General features: G+C 40.9%; 1 protein-coding gene across 19 annotated transcripts in view; it reads left to right on the forward strand.

Moving 5' to 3' along the window:
- The window catches only part of LOC117771661 (RIMS-binding protein 2-like), a 60,917-nt gene that overhangs the window by 6,369 nt on the left and 33,908 nt on the right, over positions 1-20,640 (forward strand). For 16 of the 19 annotated variants that reach the window (XM_034602290.1, XM_034602293.1, XM_034602289.1 and 13 more), the window contains one exon: positions 4,668-4,811. In XM_034602290.1, the coding sequence (XP_034458181.1) occupies positions 4,668-4,811 (144 nt within the window). Of the gene's footprint in view, positions 1-4,164; positions 4,193-4,667; positions 4,812-10,482; positions 10,701-20,640 lie in introns of those variants that run through there. The other 3 variants (XM_034602304.1, XM_034602305.1, XM_034602296.1) reach the window with 2 other exon arrangements.

Below are 20,640 nucleotides of genomic sequence, written 5' to 3' on the forward strand. Positions count from 1 at the left end.
TAAATCTGTTTTAATGGCAGGTCAGTAGATGGACAAACCATGGCTGAGTGCATCAGTATTTCACTCACACACCAGATGGCGTTAGGACAATCTCTTTAAATTGCACCTAGTCAGAATAAGATTACCTTTGGGTATCCTGGTGGCTTGGTTGACTGAGCACATGCCACTTAACCACAATGCCCTTGGTTCAAATCCAGCCACCACATGCTGCTTTCCTAATCCATTCTACTGTGTCCCTCCACCATAAGTCATCCGACGAAGCAGAAACGCCATATAAATACTAGAAAATAAAGATAGTATTTAGTGAGCTGATGAATAAATAGACACATTTGTCTGTCATGGTGAATTAAAAATCTGTAGCTATTAATTACTGCAAAAGTGGAAAGGGGCCTTACCGTGCAGTAAAAAGCCCCTATTACATAATTATATGCTGTAAGATCTTAATAGCTACCCACATTATCAGCTTTACTTAATAAACTGTTGCCCCAGCCTCCACTTGTTTCCACAGCCATGTTTGAAATGGATTATTCATTCAGCGTTTTCCACCATTCAGATATTAACTTCCCTGTATGTTTTTATCTCTGCTGGGAAATATATTTCTACATCTGATGTTATCAAAGAATAAATAAGTTTGCATAGTCATTTATATTTGGAGGAAGCACAATTCAATAATAGTCTTAAATATGTTCAAATATTACGTGCAACTTCTTAAAAATGTTTAGGTATCATTCCTCTCATGCTACGTCCATCACCCATGCATAGTTTGTAATGTTTGCATTGTAGTAACTGAAAACTAGTCTGTAAACACCCTGGTCAGAATATATCTTGGTACACTCTCCTTGGCTGTGGAGAAGACAGTGGATACCTACTGTCTCTGCTTGTAGTGTAGTGGTGTTTGATGGGTTATTCTAGATGTGGCTACTTAACTTTATTTTCACTCATGGTGAAGTGTAAGTAATTCTGGGACTCGGCTAGTCTTTTATATCTATCATACTTGACATGGGTCTTAAATGTCATTCATAAAAAGTCTTGAATTGAACCTGTTAATCTGCAGAAAGAATGCTGCTCTTGTGATTTATCTTAAATACTGTACATGTATGCAAGTGTTTTTGTGAAATGCAGTAAAGTAATAGGGACTTGTATTAGCCCAGGTCAAAGCCCTTGTGTCTGGTCCGCTGCCTCTGAGCTGACACCTGGGGCTGTTCATGGTGTTGACCTCTGTATTCTTCACGGAAGGAAATAAAACATCTTGCATTGAAATTAAAACATTGAAATGTCCACCTAGCAGTAGCTGTGCTGAGTAACCTATAGTTTCCATTATTGTGAACTAATTTGTTGGACAAGCATTTTGAGTGGAGGTTCTCTCAAACATTTTTCACATGGCTTTATTTGAATCTTAGACTGGCTTGGAAGTCGGTCTCCATTAGAGGCCGGCAAATCCCTTCACTGTTTGTAAAATGATGTCAACGTTCTTACCTCCAGTCAAAACCTCATTTGTTGCTCAAATAATCTTCTACGAGTCAAAATATGATGTAAGTTTGAAAACACCTTTTTAATAAAAAAAAAAAAACAACAGACGCATATTTATTATGACTGGAAATGGGGAGTAAGCAAACTTTAATAAACTGCTCGGCATCTCTGACTCAAAGCAACTTATACGTTTTTTTTGTAAAAGATGTTTGCAAGGAAATGATTACTTTTTGTTTGCATGCTCGTCCCACTGTGAATATGAAAAGAAAAACCTAATAATAAACTAAGAGTCAAGGTATCTGCCACAGCGTTTTCATATGATCATCCACAGTGGTGTAGCTCTGCAACAGAATTTTCTGGATGACCATAAGCCATCAAGCCTATAAACAAATTATAATGCCCAGTATAATAAAGAAATTATAACAGTCAGGATGTATTTGCAAGATTTGTAGTTTTTAATAATGAAAATACTTGTAGTACACCTACTACCTGTCCACACTGAATTAAAAGGCTGGCTTTCCAGAAGTGTTTGAAAAGTGCTGAATGGCCTGGAAATATCACTCTGCAACTTTTCCTCTGTCGCTTTTAATCCCTCAGCTTCTGGCTCACATTCAGCAGGAGGTGATGTCAGAATTTCCTGTGTCGCACGAGTGCGTCACGATTTCCATCTTTGACGCAGCTCCTGTCAGAGCAGCTTTGGCAGCTCCCTCGGTACAAGGATGACGTCTCCGGCGTGGACGCCACAATTAGGGCCTTCTGCGATTCAGGAGCGGTTGCAGTTGCAGCCTCCAGATTTGGGCCATTACTCATCCTGACTGACTGATTTGGGCACTGAACTTTATCATGTCTAACCAAAGCCCTTTTCACAGCCTGTTTAAGGCAGTATAATGTTGCACCTTTATTCCGCCTCGCCATTCTGTACAAACAGCAGAGGTAGATATCTGTGTTAAAGGGACACGTCCTGCTTCTATATCTGTATACGTTTAAAATCGCTCACAGGATCAGCGTTATGCTGGCTTGTTTGGTTCAGTGTAAACAATAGATTTTTTTTATAAAGATCGACGACTTGACTGTTTCCCAAAAGTCGAGCCAAAGTGGCCCGCTGCAGAAGAGGTCATAGATCTCGCCTCTTATGGGACATAGACTAAACTAAAGTCAAAGTATAGTAAACTATCTTTTTTCCAGTAATTTTGGTTTTAATTGGCTATTTGATGCTATAAAAAACAGGATGAAACCTCATGATTGACAGCTGAGACTTACTCACAATTGGTTGAGCGTGGACCTCGATATCATGGCTCCATCTCCCGATCTACACTGTGCAGACTTTGACTCCAACTGAACAAAATGGCAGCGATTGTATCTGGGATATTTTGGCTTCATGTCTGAATAGTGGCAGGAAGTAGAGACGTGTCATCCATTTTATGTTGTAAACGAGCAAAGGCAAACAACAATATGATGGATTTTTGTATAAATTTAGCTTAAAATGGCTTCATTTATTACCTGTGTCAATCTTTTATGAACATTCGGGTATTTTTCTGGTCTACTTTACTTGTAAATCAATTCTCACAAGGATATCTATGTGCCCTAATATCTCCCTCTAACTAAATGTGTGTGAAAGACCAACAGGAGGGGTTGGCATGTCTATCCATCCATTTTTGGAAAGTCCAGCATGTTACACTGGTGGGTCTGTCTGAGGGCTTGTCTGCTTGGCAGCTCTGCTGTATTAGCAGGTGGATCTGGCTGTCTTTCTGTCTGCTTGGCAGGTTCATCATACTGGCTTTACTAGCTTTTTCTGTCAGGGTAAACTGATATCTTGCCTGGAAATTTGTTTTTTAGTATTTGTTTTGTGGAGGAGGGCAGTCTGGCTCGCATTCATAGGATCTGGTTGTTTGATGTGCGAGTTCTTTTGTGGACCTGACACGATACCAAATGTTCTGTTAACATGCTAATTGATATATTAGAATAATAAACTGCTGTTGGAGCCATCTGTTGGACTGTCAGGTTACTGTTGGACTGTTACTGCAAGTAAAAGTGCTCAAAAGGAACAATGGACTGACTCTTTTACCCTCTCCTTAATTTTCCTCTAAATGGAAAAGGGTAATTCAGAGGGAAAAAGTGAGTGAGGGCAGGGGATTTTAGATTGTAGCTCTGCAAATGGTTCCCATTTCATGCATTTATATCACTCAAAGCAGACTAAAGTGGAGCATCAAATTCAATTTTTAGATTAACTTGGGGAGGAGTTTTTTTTTTTTTTGCTGACACAAAATGGAAAAGTGCATCCTTTTATCCTAGAGGGGGATGTTTTAATTTCTGGTTGCACAGGCAGAGTTGCTTGTCCTAAATCAGCTTCCTCCTCACCAATCCCTCTGTTATCTGCAACACAACAAGTGCAGTCATATTCCAAAACAACTGTGAAAAGTGGCATGAAGGAAAGACTAACTTGAGCAATAAAAGATAATCTTCTCCCTAACCCCTCGCGTGAAGCTTCCAGCCTGCCTCTTGCAGATATGCAGTTTATTTCCATGGAGAATTCAAGCGAGTGAAAATGCATTTTCAAAAGACGACTCCACTCCATCAAGGAATTTTCGAAGGAGAAAAACACTGACTGGCAATTTCCTCTGAGCTTCCAAACTTGTTGCAATAGCGGCTTCATTTTAAAGTCTGTTAATCTTTTTCTTGGGTCTGACCCCGCAGGATGGAACTAATACCAGAGTACATCAATGTAAGCAAGATTGACAGGAGCCCTATGTCCTTTTTTATGACTTCTGCCAAGGAGGTAATGTTTTCTACTGTTTGTTAGTTAGCAGGATTATGCAAAAACTTAGGCATATTGCCTTGTACTTTTATACAAATATTCAAGGTCCCCAGAGGACAAATTCTAATGGGTTCGATGATCCTCTTGACTTTTTCTATTTGCATTTATAAAGTGAAATATCTTTTGGAAATATAATTGTAAATTTATTTTGCTAAGTTGCAAAATTTTAACAGGCTAAAATGCTAAACCAAGATGGTGAACAGGGGCACGTTATACCTGTTTAGCATTAGTCATTGTGAGCATGTTATTGTCCTGACATTAGCATTTCATACTCAGTAAGTACAACCTCAAAATTCCATTAGCATGGCTGTATGAAATGTATAATGTTGCAAATTTTTGCAATTTCTTATGATAATAATACATATTTAATTTTGTCTTCCAGTTAAGGTATGAGGTTTCATCCCAGCAAGCTACCGGCCACTCGGTCCAAACTGGGAACCGTTTTCGACTGCTGGAGGAGAGAAACCGAGCTCTGAAGCTTGAAGTCACCACGCTTCGCCAAGAAAAGCTGCAATATAGGAAACTGGTAAACTTCCTACTTTTGGCCAGACACTCGCATCTATTTCTGAGCCACTCTTGGCTGTTCAAACACTCCCCATCTGATAGGACTGTTTTATTGCCTGCAAACACCAGATGAAAATGATGCAAGCACAATATACATATTTACTGATAACTCCCCTCCATATTGGAAACTATTTAGATTTTCTTAGCATGTCAGTGTCACCATACTCCCTCCAGCAGCTTATATTCTTCAAGGATTCAACTGTTAACTCACATATACGCACACACTTGTTGTTGCTCTTGCAGACACGTGGTCATGTGCAATGTGGTGTGAAATGGATGAGTAGGGGCGTGTTGCTTGGTCTGTAGATCTTGCACGGGGGTGTGTGTTTTCAGTGCCACATATATTTGTTTGGCGTGCGTGCGTGCGTGCGCGCGCGTGCGTGTGTGTGTGTGTGTATATAGTGATTTCCTATGGAGGCCTCCCCCAGGTAGTCTCGGATGGCAAGGCGTGTGAGCCGTTGTCTTGGCAACACGCCCATTTGTGGACAGACTGGCAGAGGGGAACTGACGGAGTATAATGGCTGCTTCAGTTGACTAGAAATTATTTCCAGTTTCATTGAAGGAAAGATACTATTTATAAAACCTTATATTGACAGTGTATTGACACTTCTCCTCCGTGATGTGGTGTGTACAGCGGTTCATATTTGAAACACTAGTATGGACAGAGACCAAATCAACATGTGTAAAACGGAGAAACGTTAACAGTTGAAATTCCTGGGTTTCTGACACTATAAGATCAACTGTATTCTACACTGTTGCTGTAAAATCTCTCCGTCGCCATTGTGCAACTCGCCTTTGGCTCTTGGTCTCATGTTGGCATCATGACGGTGCGTCTCTGTCTCTGTTACATATGGTGAGAATGAGTAAATCACAATTTCTAATAAGGTTGCAAAACATGCTTGAGTAACACACTGACTCATGATTTAATGCCGGATGTATCACGACTGGCTGTTGCTCACTGTTATGTCACTATGACTTTGTGATTAGTCACTAGGTCATCAGTTAACACCTGCTTATTCACAGTCACCACAAATATTCACAGATATGCTGCTAAATTTAACATGCACGGAAAAAAACGACATTACACATCCATGCGTCTGAAAGCAGAACGGTACCTTTTTCTGATTCTCAAGATTTTTTTTTTCCATGAATTGAATCGTGATGAGTCATACATTAGTTTGAGCATTACTTATGCATGTGCCCTATTTATAGTGTTAACCGTAATCTAGCTGCAGCATGAGGGTTAGTATATGATCACAGCATCTTTTAAATATTTTAATGCTATATGTTAGAGCATGAGGTAGTAAGTATTTTCACCTCATGCCTGTTTTTATATTAAGACAAGAGTGCTAGACCAGGCGTTCAGCTAAAAGCCTAAAATCTACCACCTCAAACTCTTGCATTTAATCGTTGTCAAGTCACTGAGGATGATATTCATGGGGCATTTCAGCCGCAGTCTCCTGTCAGTTTCTTCCATTTCATTTATTTTGCTATGAAAAATGGCAAGTAAACGCACTGAGAAGGTGGACTTCCTAGAATAAAAAAAGAAAAGCGTTGCCTGGAAACAATCTCTGATGGACAGTTGAAGAAAGGTACCGTAGGTAAAGAATGACCTTCTGTGTGCTGTGTGACTGCTGCTAAAAGGCTGCAGCTGTCTCCTTGGACACCGATCCCTATGGCAACAATTGTGTGCCGCTAGCAGCTGGCCCACTCAGATGAGAGGCCTCATGATGATATGGGCTGTCCCAGCGCAAAGGGGGACAACGTCTAATCAATAATCCCTAATAGCCGTGTTGTCTCAGCTGACCCAGTAATCTCCGTTTTTAACTCCCCCCTGATCAAAGAAGCACAGACCAGCCAGGGTTAATAATAGTCCAGTGTAGTGTGACACAATTCAGCTGGAATAATGTCGCCACCACCCACAGGCTAGTCAGAAAATTCACTTTGTTTTGACTCGTGTGGCTATTTTAACAACTGATATCAGACGGGGCGTGTTTAGGCTGAGCTTTCTATTCTTTCCTTAATTGGGTTTATCTCAGTGCTCTTTCTTTTCCACAGTCCATTGCAATAGTCACATGACTGACAGACCCCTGAAGACACCATTAGTTTCCAGCTGTCTTGATTGCTTGTCCACCTGTGCCTTTAGAAATAGTGAAGAAGGCAATAACAACTATCTTTGAAAACTCTGTGAAACGCTCCTAGTAATAAGCCTGGTGTGTTTCTTTCTTTCACCTGTATTTAATTTGACAAGTTTCGAATAATATTTAAAAATGACAAAATAATCACAAGTGAAACAAATGAGGGAAAATAATCTTCATCCAACTCTGAATATTCAGTTAGACATGCTAGTTAATCAGGTTTTTAAAACCCCCAAATCCCCTTTTAACTAAATTATAGATCCTTAAACTAATGTGTGGATCTGGCATCGAGGACTGTTATTATTATTATTATTATTATTATTATTATTACTACAGATTTTACTGATATTTGCCTATTTCACCTTTTTTCCCATAGAGAAACAACGAGGTCTAACCCATAGTCTGTGATCTATTAGATAACGGTACACAGCCGGCAGTAAGAACATGCTGGTAGATTAGTTTGCTTCGGGGTAGTGCTCGCTCGTACCGGTCCATCAAGTCTCCCATTTCTGAGCCTCTTTCATGCTTTTAGTTATTTTTTTTCTTGTACTCCATAGCTTTTACTTCTCTCACTCCTCCTCTGTTGCCTCACTCATAAATTTAAGTCTCCCCCTCTCTCCGCCATGTGTGTGTTTGTCTTCCCCTCTGTCTCCATCAGTCTCCTCTCCCTCCCCTCGTACTTCCTGTCCTAACCTCCTTACTTACCCACATCCAGGCAGATATGTGGACTCTGGCCACTGGTCTGGCCTGTGCAGCTTCATGTCTGCAGTAATTGACGCAGATTTGATGAACATCAGGGAGGGTCATGCCAACCCATGATTAAATTTCAGACATTTTTAGAGGGAGTTCAGTCCAGACGAATTTTCGAACTGAGTTAGACCTTCTTCCTGGGAGTGAGTGCATCATGTATAAATGATAACACCAGCATCATTCAAGTTTTCCATATGACTTTGCTAAAGTCTGATCGGCCATAGTTTCCCTCACAGACCCCGATAACGCTGTGCTTCATGCATAGTTTATTCACTTCTACAGTTATTGTACACTATACCCTTCTATTCTAACTGAATCAACCAATTTATTTAGATATAAAGTGGCGATAACATCTTTTCATGCTGCATTTGAGTGGAAAATTTCATAATCCACAATTACCACTGTGCCTCACAGTGCTGCCTCCTAGGGAACCACTGCTTTCTCAACATGTCTTTTTTGAGTAAATATTGGCAGAATTGGGTTAATATGAGCGATACAGAGATGCACAGCTGCATACATAACCACTGCTTTTATTTCAGAACAGAAAACGTTTGAAAACCCTTTGGAATGACCTGGTTTTGTACATTAATTGTCCTTGATATGTGATCTGATTTTTATTAAAGTCATAATAGACATGTTTACAGTGACACAAATGGCCGCAGTCCAACTTGTGAGAGCACTGAATCATATAAAACCCCCAAAATCGCACGGATAAACAAATTCTGGTGCCTCAAAATTTTAAATGTGCTAAAAATATTCCACTGTCAAAATGTAGGGCCCTTGTGGATTACTTGAAAATCCCCTTAACCAGCTTAAATAATTGTAGGGCCTATCTGTGGTGTACCCACTTTCACACTCACAAATACACATGCATGAGCACCCGCACATAAGCTGATGTCAATATGATATAATTACTCATTGTGACAAGCCAGTGTAGGCAGTGTTACAGCAAGTGTGTGCTGTGTTGTAGTTAAAGGCTAAAAGCTGTGAAACTGTTCGGATAAGAGCTGGAACAGAAAGGAAATGAATAATTGGCCGCATGGGAAAAAATTTGATCCTGGTTTTATACATGTGGAATCTAACCCAGAAACGTGCTTGGATTTTGTGTCTGTAAACTTTGCATAAAAGCACCTTGATACAAAAATCTTTATATCAGCAGGGTTCTGTATAAGCCTACAACTATGGGTGAAATTACAGAAGTGGAACAATAACACTCACTACCTGTAAAGTGGTTGTAGTGTAGAATTCCATAATCAAGAGAGAAGGCTGTGGTCGTTGTTTTGATTTCACAGGAGTTTCTTTATTTAGTAGCCACATTAGCAGCACGGCTTTGTGGACAATGTTGCTTTTGGTCTAGTTTGAAAAGTGAGAGATCAGAGTAATCCTCTGATCCTTCATGTAGCCTTACCATGAGGTTAAAATGTGAATCTTTAAGTGAACTGAATCTTAGTGGATGGAATACTACGATTTGCATTATTCCCTCAAGATGATTTGTAATAACTTTGGTGATCCTGTAACTTTTCCTCACCAGATCAAAATTCAAGTGTTCCCATTACACATAAAGAAAAACAAGAGGTTTTTCCATCATCCTCTGCTGCGCTTTGTTTTTTAACAAATGCTAACATGCTAAACTAAGATGGTGAACGTGAGCATATTTGTGAGCTTTTTAGAAAGCACAAAAAGTATTAGAACATCTGAGGAAACTTCCTCTTCTCTCATGTTGATCTGTATGTTATGAACATGTTTTCTCCACCCTAACCTCAATTTAATACATATTATTTTGTCATCAATCATTGTGTGTAATTTAATGTCCCAGCAAAATGTAAATTGCAGTATAGATTTTCCCAGGTCCTGAGTAAATTATATAAACAAATATAATGTGTTCCAATAAACGGCTTAATTGCTTTAGTACTGTGAGGAAAAGAGAGAAAAAATTATAATTATCTCCTTTGCTGACAAACAAAAGAATGAAAAAAGATATTAACACATCAAATATAAGTTGGGACTATTACTAATTGGACTATTATTCTACAACAGTTCAAATACAGCAACATTTATTAGAATAGACTGGGTTTAATTGAGCCGTCATTCTCCAGCTCAACTATTCTTCCCAAAATGTATTCAATGCGCAAGCAAAGAATGTAATATGCATTATTTACAGTAAATGGTGGTGATGAGGACACTGTGAAGGAATGATGAGACCCAAATCATTTACAATCCAAGTAGATGCTAAAAAAGAAAACATTACAGACTCATTCAAATTTTCTTTTGACAAATGAAATGCTGAGCAAGGAAAAGAAGGAGGGTCTATGTGACAGCAGGCAGCATCACGCAGGCTCCTGTCATTTCACTCAATTTGGCAGACATGCTGGAAGGTCCAGACCGTGGTTGCACAGGGCGGCCTTCCAATAAACCATCTTTATTTGTAACCCACACTCCAAGATGTCTGTTTCCTATTGGCTGTGATGCCTTTTCACCAAACAGTAGCCCACTGATGTGGCTGATGGTTGTAAGAGTGGAGCTGGCTGATTAATTCAACAGAGTGGATTTCCGCAGCTCACTGCACACGCGTACAGCGGGAGAGAGAAAGGAGGAAATTGAGCAGGGGAAGAGAGAGAGAGAGAGAGAGAGGGAGGGAGAGAGCGTGGAAGAGAAAAGGAGAAAATGATGCAGGAAGGGTGTTAAGGAGGAGGGTCTTTGGGGGTGGGGAGAGAGTGAGAGGAATGGGAGAGTAGGAAAGGGAGAGTGTGTGGAGAGGGGGCGGAGGAAAGAGAGCGAGAGAGAGAGAGAGACAGAGAGAGAGAGAGAGACGCAGGCCCCGGAGCTGCTACTGATGCTGCTGCAGCCGTTTGACAATTCCCCACCCAGAGAGAGCAAGGAAGAAGGGAGGAGATCAGAGCAAGGAGGAAGAAGGAGTAAGCAGCACCTCAGTCAAGATGCTCCTGTGTTAGCCAGCACACACGGTAAATACTAATCCTTTATCACCACTCTGCATCCTCTTTACTGCTGCTGTTTGTCTCCGCATCAGTGGCTCGGGTGTGTTACTGTTTGATTTAGCTCTGTGGAGTCCTATATATAGTGCAGAGGGTTAGCATAGCCAAGCAGCTGGGGAGAACCTGCCAGTGCAGCTGCTGCAGGAAGAGACGAATGTCCACAGAGAGGTGGAAACGAGAGGAGGATTTGTACATTTTGTCTCTTCCGGGACTTAATAAGGTTGGGGAAAAAAAAGAAGCAACATCCAGCTTCTGTGATTCTTGACTGAAGCAGAGCCACCTGTTTGGAGATGTGTGGGTGTGTGCGGTGTGTGTGTGTGGAGGGGTGGGGTTACGGTGAAAGGGCTTAATGGTGTGTTTGGCTTGAAAAGGTTAGTATGTGCATGTGAGTATATTTGCATGGATTTCAAGAGTGTGCAATAGTGCTGCCTTTTCACTACAGTCAAATTATGAATCTAACAGCCCCATGATGTGTGAATAGTCAATTATTCTTTTCTAAAATTACATATGTAGACACATGTTCGCATCATCTGTTAGCGACACAGGGAGCGAGACAAACGTGTGGCACTTTTAGCAAACAAATTGATTGTGTGTGTGTGTGTGTCGTTTGTGTGAGTGGTTTGACGTTATTGGCTCGGTAACCTGAGCTTTTCCTGGTTCCTCCCTACTGAGGGGTTGCCAGGTGTTGATGATGAATATGAATCCACTCATGTTAGTAGAAGTATTGCAGAACCCAAATGCAGACTCACATAAAGGCAGGTAGGTACAGGGAGGGTAATTACTGCAATAAGCAAAAATGGGCAAGTTAAAGCTGGGTAATTCGAACTAAGGGACCCGAAAACCAAAAGCAAAAACACATGGACAAGTAACTAAATGGATGCACAAGGGGAAACACCAGAAAACAGAACAGATGAACTGGCAAATGCATGAGGATAAGGGGTAATTACAGGTGGATCTGTGGAAAGTAATCAAGGCAGGGTAGGCAATCAAAAAGGAAAGGGAAGGAAGACAAACAACCGGACAAAAAAAGACTAGTAATTTCAAAATAAAAGAGGAAATGAATCAAACAGGGTTGTCTCAAAGGATTGATTCCAGATGTCCTAAACGAGAGTCAACAAGTCCATGGTAGAGGGTATCTAGAGGCTGGATCAACCGAGCAGGTCACTCGGGTGCCCCGAGCGCTTAGAAAGGACAGTCCAGAGGCCGGATCAGCAGCAGGTGCTCGCTAGGCCCCCCACTGAGGATCAGGAGCAGGTGTTGACTGGGCTAATGACTAGAAACCAGGAACACACTTAATGTTAGCAGGGACCCAATGCAGGAGCAGACAGACTGCCGACGCAGGAGCAGACAGGATGTCAGCCAGGGCACACAATTCGGGGTCCGGTGGGGCGTAGATCAAGGCCCCGGCCAGCTGAGGCTCTGTTTAGCTGGACAACTGAGTATTAGTGGAGCTGGGCAGCTTGGGGAGTTGATGTCTCTGTGACCCATCCTTCCTCCTTCGTGCTCAAAACTAAACCGGGGTGGTAGCTAGGTGAGTTCCCCCGAAAGGGGACTGCTCTAGGTCTTCTGGGTCAGGATTCAACAGGAAGTTGGTTGATGTCGGAGTAAGAACAGGCAGATGGCTAGCAGACTTGAATGCAGACCTAATTAGCAGGCCGGTCGACCACGAGGCTGACTGGGGAACTGGCTTGGATGTAGGCTGGAGACTGCAGTCTGTGTGCTAGTTGGCTTGGATGCACGCTGGAGGCTAGTATGCTTGGATATAGGCTGTAAACTAACAGCTCCGATAGTAGATGGTTGGGAAATAAATTGTTGGCTATCAGACTGGAACTGGAAATCAGGGATGTGTACAAACCTCTGGATCCAGTCAGACATGGAACTACTTTAATCAATGTGGTCAGAAGAGCTTGTTGATGCTCCCAACATAAAACTCTAAACCACTCATGCTAAAGATGAGGTTGTATAAGTTTAAATGTGCTGGGTTCATTTCTTGGATCAGTTTATAGTGTTAAGGATTACAGAAGCCAAATGCAGACTCGCACAAATTCAGTCCGGTCCAGCGAAGGTAGCTACTTTAATAACCAATAACAGACTGAGCTGCAGATGGGTTGAAAAGCAGACGAGGTAAGCAAGCAAAGCTGTAGTTTAGAAAATCTAAACTCTGGTAATCTAGGCTCAGGCAGCAGGAACATGGACAAGTAGCTTAACGCAAGCACAAGGAAACATCAGATGAACTGATGACGAATAAGGGAACACAGAAACTTAAATACACAAGGAGGATGAGATGGGCCAATCAAAAAGGACAGGAAGTAAATTAACCAACAGACATAAAAGATGAGTCATTTCAAAATAAAACAGGAAACGTAATAAGTCCAGGCATATCAAGAGGGGCAGATTGTTACACATGGTTGAATGACACTTATTTATTGTTCTACCGTGCTAAATTGTGTGTACATGTGCATTGCATGGTGGTACACTGTATTTTGATGGGTTATTGGGTACATCCACACTAAATGAATGCAGTCAAATGCAACAGCCATTCCTTTGAACTTTACAAAGTTCAGTTTTGGTTGAAATTGTTTTGTAAAGTTGTTGATTCAACTTTATGTTTCAATAGTTTGATTCTGTTGAATTGCATGATGTTATAACAGTTCCTGTAAAACTCATTGCTTCCTGTGTGGAACATGCGCCTAAGCCAGGTGTGTATAACTCATTGGTGTCAATTAAAGTTTCAATGTGAGTTACATTTTTGTGAAAAGTTTGGAAGTATTTGACCAGGATGTAGTTTGAGCAAGTAAAACTTCAGCCTATATGTTGAATAACTAAAGCAACTGGGCAAGATTATGCAAAAAGGTTTGGTCACAGCATGAGAAGCTTTGCAGCACAAGAACTGACAGTAGAACATTTTCCTGTTTCATTGTAATCCTTTTATGGCAAGAAAACTTGGCCCTATCACAGTCTGCACATGGAGCATGTGTGACATTTGCAGAGACCCAGCACTTTGATGACATGAATGAAAGTATCAGGTTCGTAGCTGAAGCGAGGGACAAATCAAAGCTCTTGCTTTTCTGTCAGTCACTCAGTAATGGCTTTAATTTCTGTGTTTAATATTTGTGAGTTAAAATACATGCTTCAAACAAGTGTGTGTGCTTGTATGCATGTGAACAGGGTTCATATGTTTGAATGTATGGCTATGTGGGTGGGTGAGATACTTTGGAGAAATATGGCAGAGGAGAAAGGAAGAATTGTTGCACACAGACAATTCTGCTTCGTCTCATTTTGCAGCATTTTGCTCTGTATGACTGATATCACTTTCTCTGTCTACCTACAATATTTCCTCTTTCCCTCTCTGCGAAGGCACCACCAGGTTGTAAAATTTGAAGAATCCTTCACTCCTAATCTTGCTACTCCTTTACCACCTCCCTGTTTCTTCTTCTTCAACTACTTCTTCATCTTCATGCAGCAGACTGGTTGGCCGTGCCATCTGATGTTCAGTTGGAAGCCAGAGGGCAAGAAGGAGGGAGAGAGTGAGCGAGAGAGAGCGAGAGGGAGTGAGGAGGATAGGAGGAAATGAAACTTGTGTTTTCAGTCTCATGGCTGATTTCCTCGCTCCTCTCTTGAGATTATCGGGGAGTGTGGCAGCCAAAAGACGGCCTCCTTGACTAATCAAAAATGTTCCTGAGGACATACGAGCACTGCAATAATCCCTATAGTGACAGCCTCGCAGGGGCGTGGCAGCACATATCAATAAACACACAGGTACACTCACGTACTAACATATGCAGACAGCCTTTGTGTACTTTGCATCCACACAGATGCACATTTCCACAATTTTGCCAGCTTGCATGCCTTCATACACACTCCCCCACATTTTCAGTGTATTATTAACCTAGTGTATCCATGCATACTTACACTTAATGTACTTTGCAGCTCCATTTCCAACCCACATCCAATATAGTCCAGTTCTGTGCTTTGAATCACAAGTGTGGGTATTTTTATGTAGTATTTTATTTGCGCACTCACTGCTTTTCCTCAGTATATTAACTACTCATTCATGCTGTAGGTTTAAATGGGGATTAAATCAGATCGCTTGTGTTTGCAACGCTTGAATGCGGGCTTGCATTCATACAACTCAACGGGCATCAGATTTGTTGGATATTATAGTTCATTGCTACTTTTTTTTTTTATCATCCTGACACTCCACACCTGAAAGAACAGTTTCTATAGCAACCCCATCATCCCCTCCCCTCACCCCTGCCCCTGTTTTGTGCGTCTGTGTGAACACATGCCTGAATATGAGTGAGCGCTGTATTGATTGCCAGCATACACGCCATAAGTGTTGATGTCATCTTAGCCAACGGGGGTAGCAGAGAGGGAAACAATAAAGGAACATTTCCTCTTCACATTTCCTGGCAGCTTTTCAAGATACACAGAAGTTATATTAAAGGAAAGAGCACTGCAGAGGGAAAAGGCAGAAAGGGAGAGGGTGGGGCTGAGGAGGAAAGAGAAGGAACATCGGCTGTAAACAGATGTGTGATTGAAGTCTAATTACAAATACGGTTTAGTAAAGAATATCATGAGCAGCACTTAATCTCTCTTGTCATGCATGTGGTGCACTTTTCAAGTTATTTTTCCATCTCTTTAGGTAAATGGTTGCAGACGTACGTTCACTTTAGCTGCTGATTCAGTATCTTTATGTTTGGCTCCTGTTGATATTCTTCACCTATATAAAACAAACATATTTTTAGATCAGTTTCCAGACTGTCGGGTTTTATGACACCGATTTCTTGTTCTTCTGCCATCTACATAATTTTCTTATCTCTAAAGTAAGGACAAGTGTAGAGAGTCCTCTGGATGATATCATTAAAGGACCGTGAGGCGTGAGCCATGCCTTACAGTGTTGTTTATACTTTTGGCACAGAGACAGGAATATGTGGCCGACCAAAATCTCCCCTTCATTTTATGGTTTTAATTCACAACGTAATTATGTAGTGTCAGGTAAGGTGAGCCCTCGAGCAAAGTAACCTGCTGAGAAAAGCCTGTTAAAGCTACGTCACTAATTGTCTCCAACTGTCCCCGGGAATTTTTTAGCTTGTCTTCTCACTCTCTCTCCTCCTTCCTTTTAAGCTTCCTTCTCTTCTCTTACTTAAATAGTACCCGTCTTTTGCCTGTGTCTTCTTCTCTTTTCTCTTTCTCTTCTCCCTTTCTCTTCTCTTCCTCTCTCTTCTCTAGTGCTCTCTCCATCCCTCATGATTTCTGTGTGGAAGGGGTTGAATGATTAAACCTAGGACAGAGGTGGACTGAACACCAGGGGGAAGCTGGATGGGAGGAAGAAAGAACGGAGGAAGGAGGTATAGAGGAGTGCACAATGTCAGGCCAGCCTGTTCGGATACAGATGACATGACAGCACCTGTGCTCCTGTAACTGTCACCTATTGCTCTGCGCCGCTGAGTCCGGCTCACTTGAGACCTAAAACTCGGTCATATAAGCATCTGCCATTACAGAAGCCATTATAGAATTGTCCCTATTTGTAACCTTTAGCAGAAATTCAAGCACCGACGTGAGATACAAATCGACAGGATGTTGTTCAGACATTTTTAATCTCTCGCAGACTTCTGTCTCGTAACGCTCAAAGTGCTGCTTTGTATTCTCTGTTCAAAGGCTGCAGATGTAGTCATGGTAGCAGGACGAGTTCTTTTTTTACATGTTGAACTGATGTTTCTCTGCTCACAAGAGGAATCAGTTAGTAATTTGGTGCTAATTTAGAGGTCATGGTAAGCAAGCACATAATGTAAGCAACAAATAATAGTTGTATACAATTAAAACATTTGGATCAAAATGGCATTAAATACAAGAGCAACAAAAGAAATCAACAAGATGTGTAGGGCAAACAATAATATAATAAGTTTAAAAACACTTATATATTTAAAACCTAACCAACTTTTTTCAGCAAATGGAAACATGAATTAAAAACCATTTGAAAGCTTAAACCTTTGGCTTTTATTATAAATCCTTGCTTTTCCCTTGGAAACTGGATATCAGTGGAAGAAAGAACATCTTTCCACATGTCTATACCTTTGCCATCTGCATTTTGCACATGTGAATTTTAGCAACACCATTCAGATAGGGCACACATCTCATCAGACTCATTCATATGTTGCATCCAGCCTTAATAGTGTAAGCTGGATGAACTAACAGTGAGAGATGAACAATTCCCATGTTCAGGGGGCAAGAAATTCTCAGTCTTCCTTCATTTGAGACAGAACCTCTGGGAGCATGTAGCTGCCAAGTTCCTATGGGCACAACAGAACTGTACAATGTGTAGTTCATGAGTAAAACTAAAAAGGAAAATATTAGAATGAATTCTAAACTCTGCTGCTAGTGGCTGCCAACAGAAATAAGCTAACACAAATGTGATGTAAATGTAGTGTCAGTCTGCAGGATTTGGAAGCATCTGCTGATGAGTATAAAATTCAAAATTCAGGTTTTCAAGTGTTTACCATCGTAGAAATACCTAGTTTGTCCTTGCATGCCCCTTCTCTGTAATATGATATGCTACAGGTGCTATTTAATACAAAACTGTGTATTTATGGATGGATCTAGATTGTAAAACCCAGTAGAAACCAGTAGTGAGGAAACCTCTGCTGAGGCTCTGCGAGTGTATTTCTAGCATACTGTACATTTAAACAACTGTGCAATGGGGTCAGATGTAAATTATTTAGCACTTGTGCGGTATTTTTTGCCGCAGATTGGGGTCATTTGAGTGTGTGTCTGTGCACATAATGATGCATGTGTGTGTGCCAAGGTGCATGTGAGAGTTTTATGGATTTCCTTGTGCTTGAGCATCTATATAGAGGCTTGTGCTCATGTGGGTGCACTTCCGAGCGTGGAGGTCCACCCAAGCATTATGTGAGCATGAAGGTCCATCCAAGCACATGTAATCCTTAACCAGCTCTTGGGCTCCTCATTAGCATCACACTGATCTTTCTCAGAACTTATTTTCCAGCCCTCTGATATTCTGTGTGGCCTGAGGGAATAATAGGTCCTGTTCACATCAAATGCGTTATGTCATCAATGTGACTGGAAGCTTTGCTGCCCACGACATCGCAGCCATGTTTCACTCTCACTGCCTGCACCCACACTACATACATACAGCACACACACACAATTCAGTACACACACTCCCATGCTCTAATATTCCCTGTGGGGCATGTGTAGTCTCATGTTTCTTCCCTGAAGGGGCCTTCATATACAGTGCAGCTGGAGCACCTCCACATTTCACATGTAGTAAACAGTCAAAGTTGATATGCAGACATGGGCTCTCTCTTTATCACTGACCTTGTTCAGACTGGATCTAGCTTCACTTGGGACAGACTGCAGCTCACATCTGTTAACACTCTGAACCTCAAATATAATTTTTTGTTAACTGTAGGAAATAAAAAGTGCAATGTTTGTCTATCCCATACACAAGTTGATAATCTTGCAAGAAATGGAGTGAAATCTTCGTCATTCTTGGGATCACATCATGAGGCAATCCAAGATGTACAGACTGAAGAGCCGCATTAAAATTCTGACAAACCTTTAGGACTAAAATCCAACAATGTGACAACTGCTAACTTTAACATCAACCACTCAGAAACATTAAATGGCACAGAATACATTACACAACTCACTTCATAAAATTGTCTTCTCAAGTTGCCTTTTGTCGGGAGACACAAACCATCTCCTCTTTGCTTTCTGATTGATAAAGTGTGCGATGGCCAAAGCTTGTTTATCGTTCATTGCACCATCTGACGAGCCTCAAAACTGACATCACACAGTCTCACACCGACAGTGATCAAGACAATCTCTCACAGTATGACATGCAGCCAAGACTGCGGTTACTGCACAAACCTCAAGGCTCAATCTGTTCATTCGATTTTATGAATAATCACTCCAAGACATAATATTGAACAATTCTTCATCAAAATGTCTAAAAATGACAAGACCCTTATTATACATTTTATTGACTTGTGTACCTACATTATCCAAAATGTTTCCAACAATTTTTATTCAAGGTAACTGGACATTTCATTTTTGTCGGCTTTCAATTGCGTCATATACTTTGTCTGTCTCTGCCATAACTTCCATGGCAAACAATGTATTATACAATGGGAAAAAAACACATTGTTAACCAGTCGGCTGTTTTTTCCTTCCACTGTTTGTATTGCTCACTCGTAATGATCACGATTATTCATTGTTGTTTGCTGCATAACATGAACTAAGCTTTAATACATGACCTCTCCATTAACATGATTTGCGCCTCAGTCACGTCAGGTACAGTTTCATCGGCAGTGGCGGCAACAACTCCCGGCATGAAAGTAGCTCTTTTGTTATCGTTTTGATTGAGAGACCCCTATGTGGTTAACTTATTTTTGTCAAATGGCAGAAAATAATGAATAATACCCACTACATAGTTCCAGAGACCAACATGACATACTGTCGTCATAACAAAACTCAAAGATGTAATGTGTATCACTGTAATACTGCTTGAAATGAGGGTTGCTGTAGCTGTAGCCCCTGAGCAGCAGTGGGGAGTCAAATGCAAACACTGTATAAAGTGTATGTACTGTATGCGGACTACATCCAAGCAAGCACAAACATTATAGAAACTGTGCAGAGCTCAGGATGAGTAACAGGGGAAGTGACAGAGGAGGTCGAAGAGTGAGGTGAATGAGAATGTGTGTTACGTGGAGAAGTTAATCTCTCCTGACTGTAGCGCCGGCCTCTCCCTGCCGCTCCCCCGTCTTCTCCCTCCATAAAAGTCTGGACTGAAGTGTCTCCTGTACTGAGTAGCAGGCAGAGGAACACACACACACATATATATATACATACATACATACATACATACATACATACACACCCCAACAACAACAACCGGGGGGTTTAAACAAAACATTAGCTGCTTGATTTTCAATAAAAAGAGGTGAGCTTAAATCTACACTACATATCCCGTAAGGGTTTTTATATATGCATGTATCTCAGATAAAATCTTGAGTATTTGCTTTTCAGCACAAAAGACTCCTCTGTACACTGATCCCTTCCCCAAAGATTTTGGATGTGCATTAAATTTTCTCTGCCACATTGACCTGACGCTCTTTTGTGTTTGAGACGATGTTAATATTAAATGTTTGTGTAGGCAGGGTTTCCGTTCAAGCTCCAGTTGATCCATATTATTAAACCTGCAGAAATGAGTCATGTATTTTATATTCAGACTTAAAAATGTTTTTCAAAGCTCTGTTTACATATCCACTACTAACAAGGGGATCTCTCAAATAATTAGGGTATTATACACTGTGAGAACTTCTGGGTGTGTTTGTCATGTGAGGTAATTTTTTGCCACATTAATATTTCTAAGGGATTTCAAATCTTTAGGATTCAGGCGAGAGGTCTGCAACACTGGATATGCAAGAGCTTACAGCGAATGTATGCCTCGAGATGCCAGTTATGCAAGGCATCAATATTGCACATACACACACGCACACACACTGAACTACAACTCACGCTTCACTATATCTGCATTAGGCACTGCCATCTGCGCCCACAGTTTACACTTACTGATGGCCTTGTAGGTCTTATGTCTGTGACGTGTGTCATTCTATATATATATATATATATATATATATATATATATATATATATATATATATATATATATATATATATATATATATATATATATATATATACACACACACACACACACATACACAAGTGTGCACACGCTACCATCAAAAATAGATTGGCAACTCATTTATGTTTTATGAATGAGGTACCTGTTGAGACACATGGGTGGCACAGGCGACAGGAATGTCAGCAGATAATGCGCTGAAACACTTTAAGAGGAATCTCTTAACCGCATGCTGATGAA

The sequence above is a fragment of the Hippoglossus hippoglossus genome, chromosome 12 (assembly GCF_009819705.1).
Source record: "Hippoglossus hippoglossus isolate fHipHip1 chromosome 12, fHipHip1.pri, whole genome shotgun sequence".
NCBI classification, from domain to species: domain Eukaryota; kingdom Metazoa; phylum Chordata; class Actinopteri; order Pleuronectiformes; family Pleuronectidae; genus Hippoglossus; species Hippoglossus hippoglossus.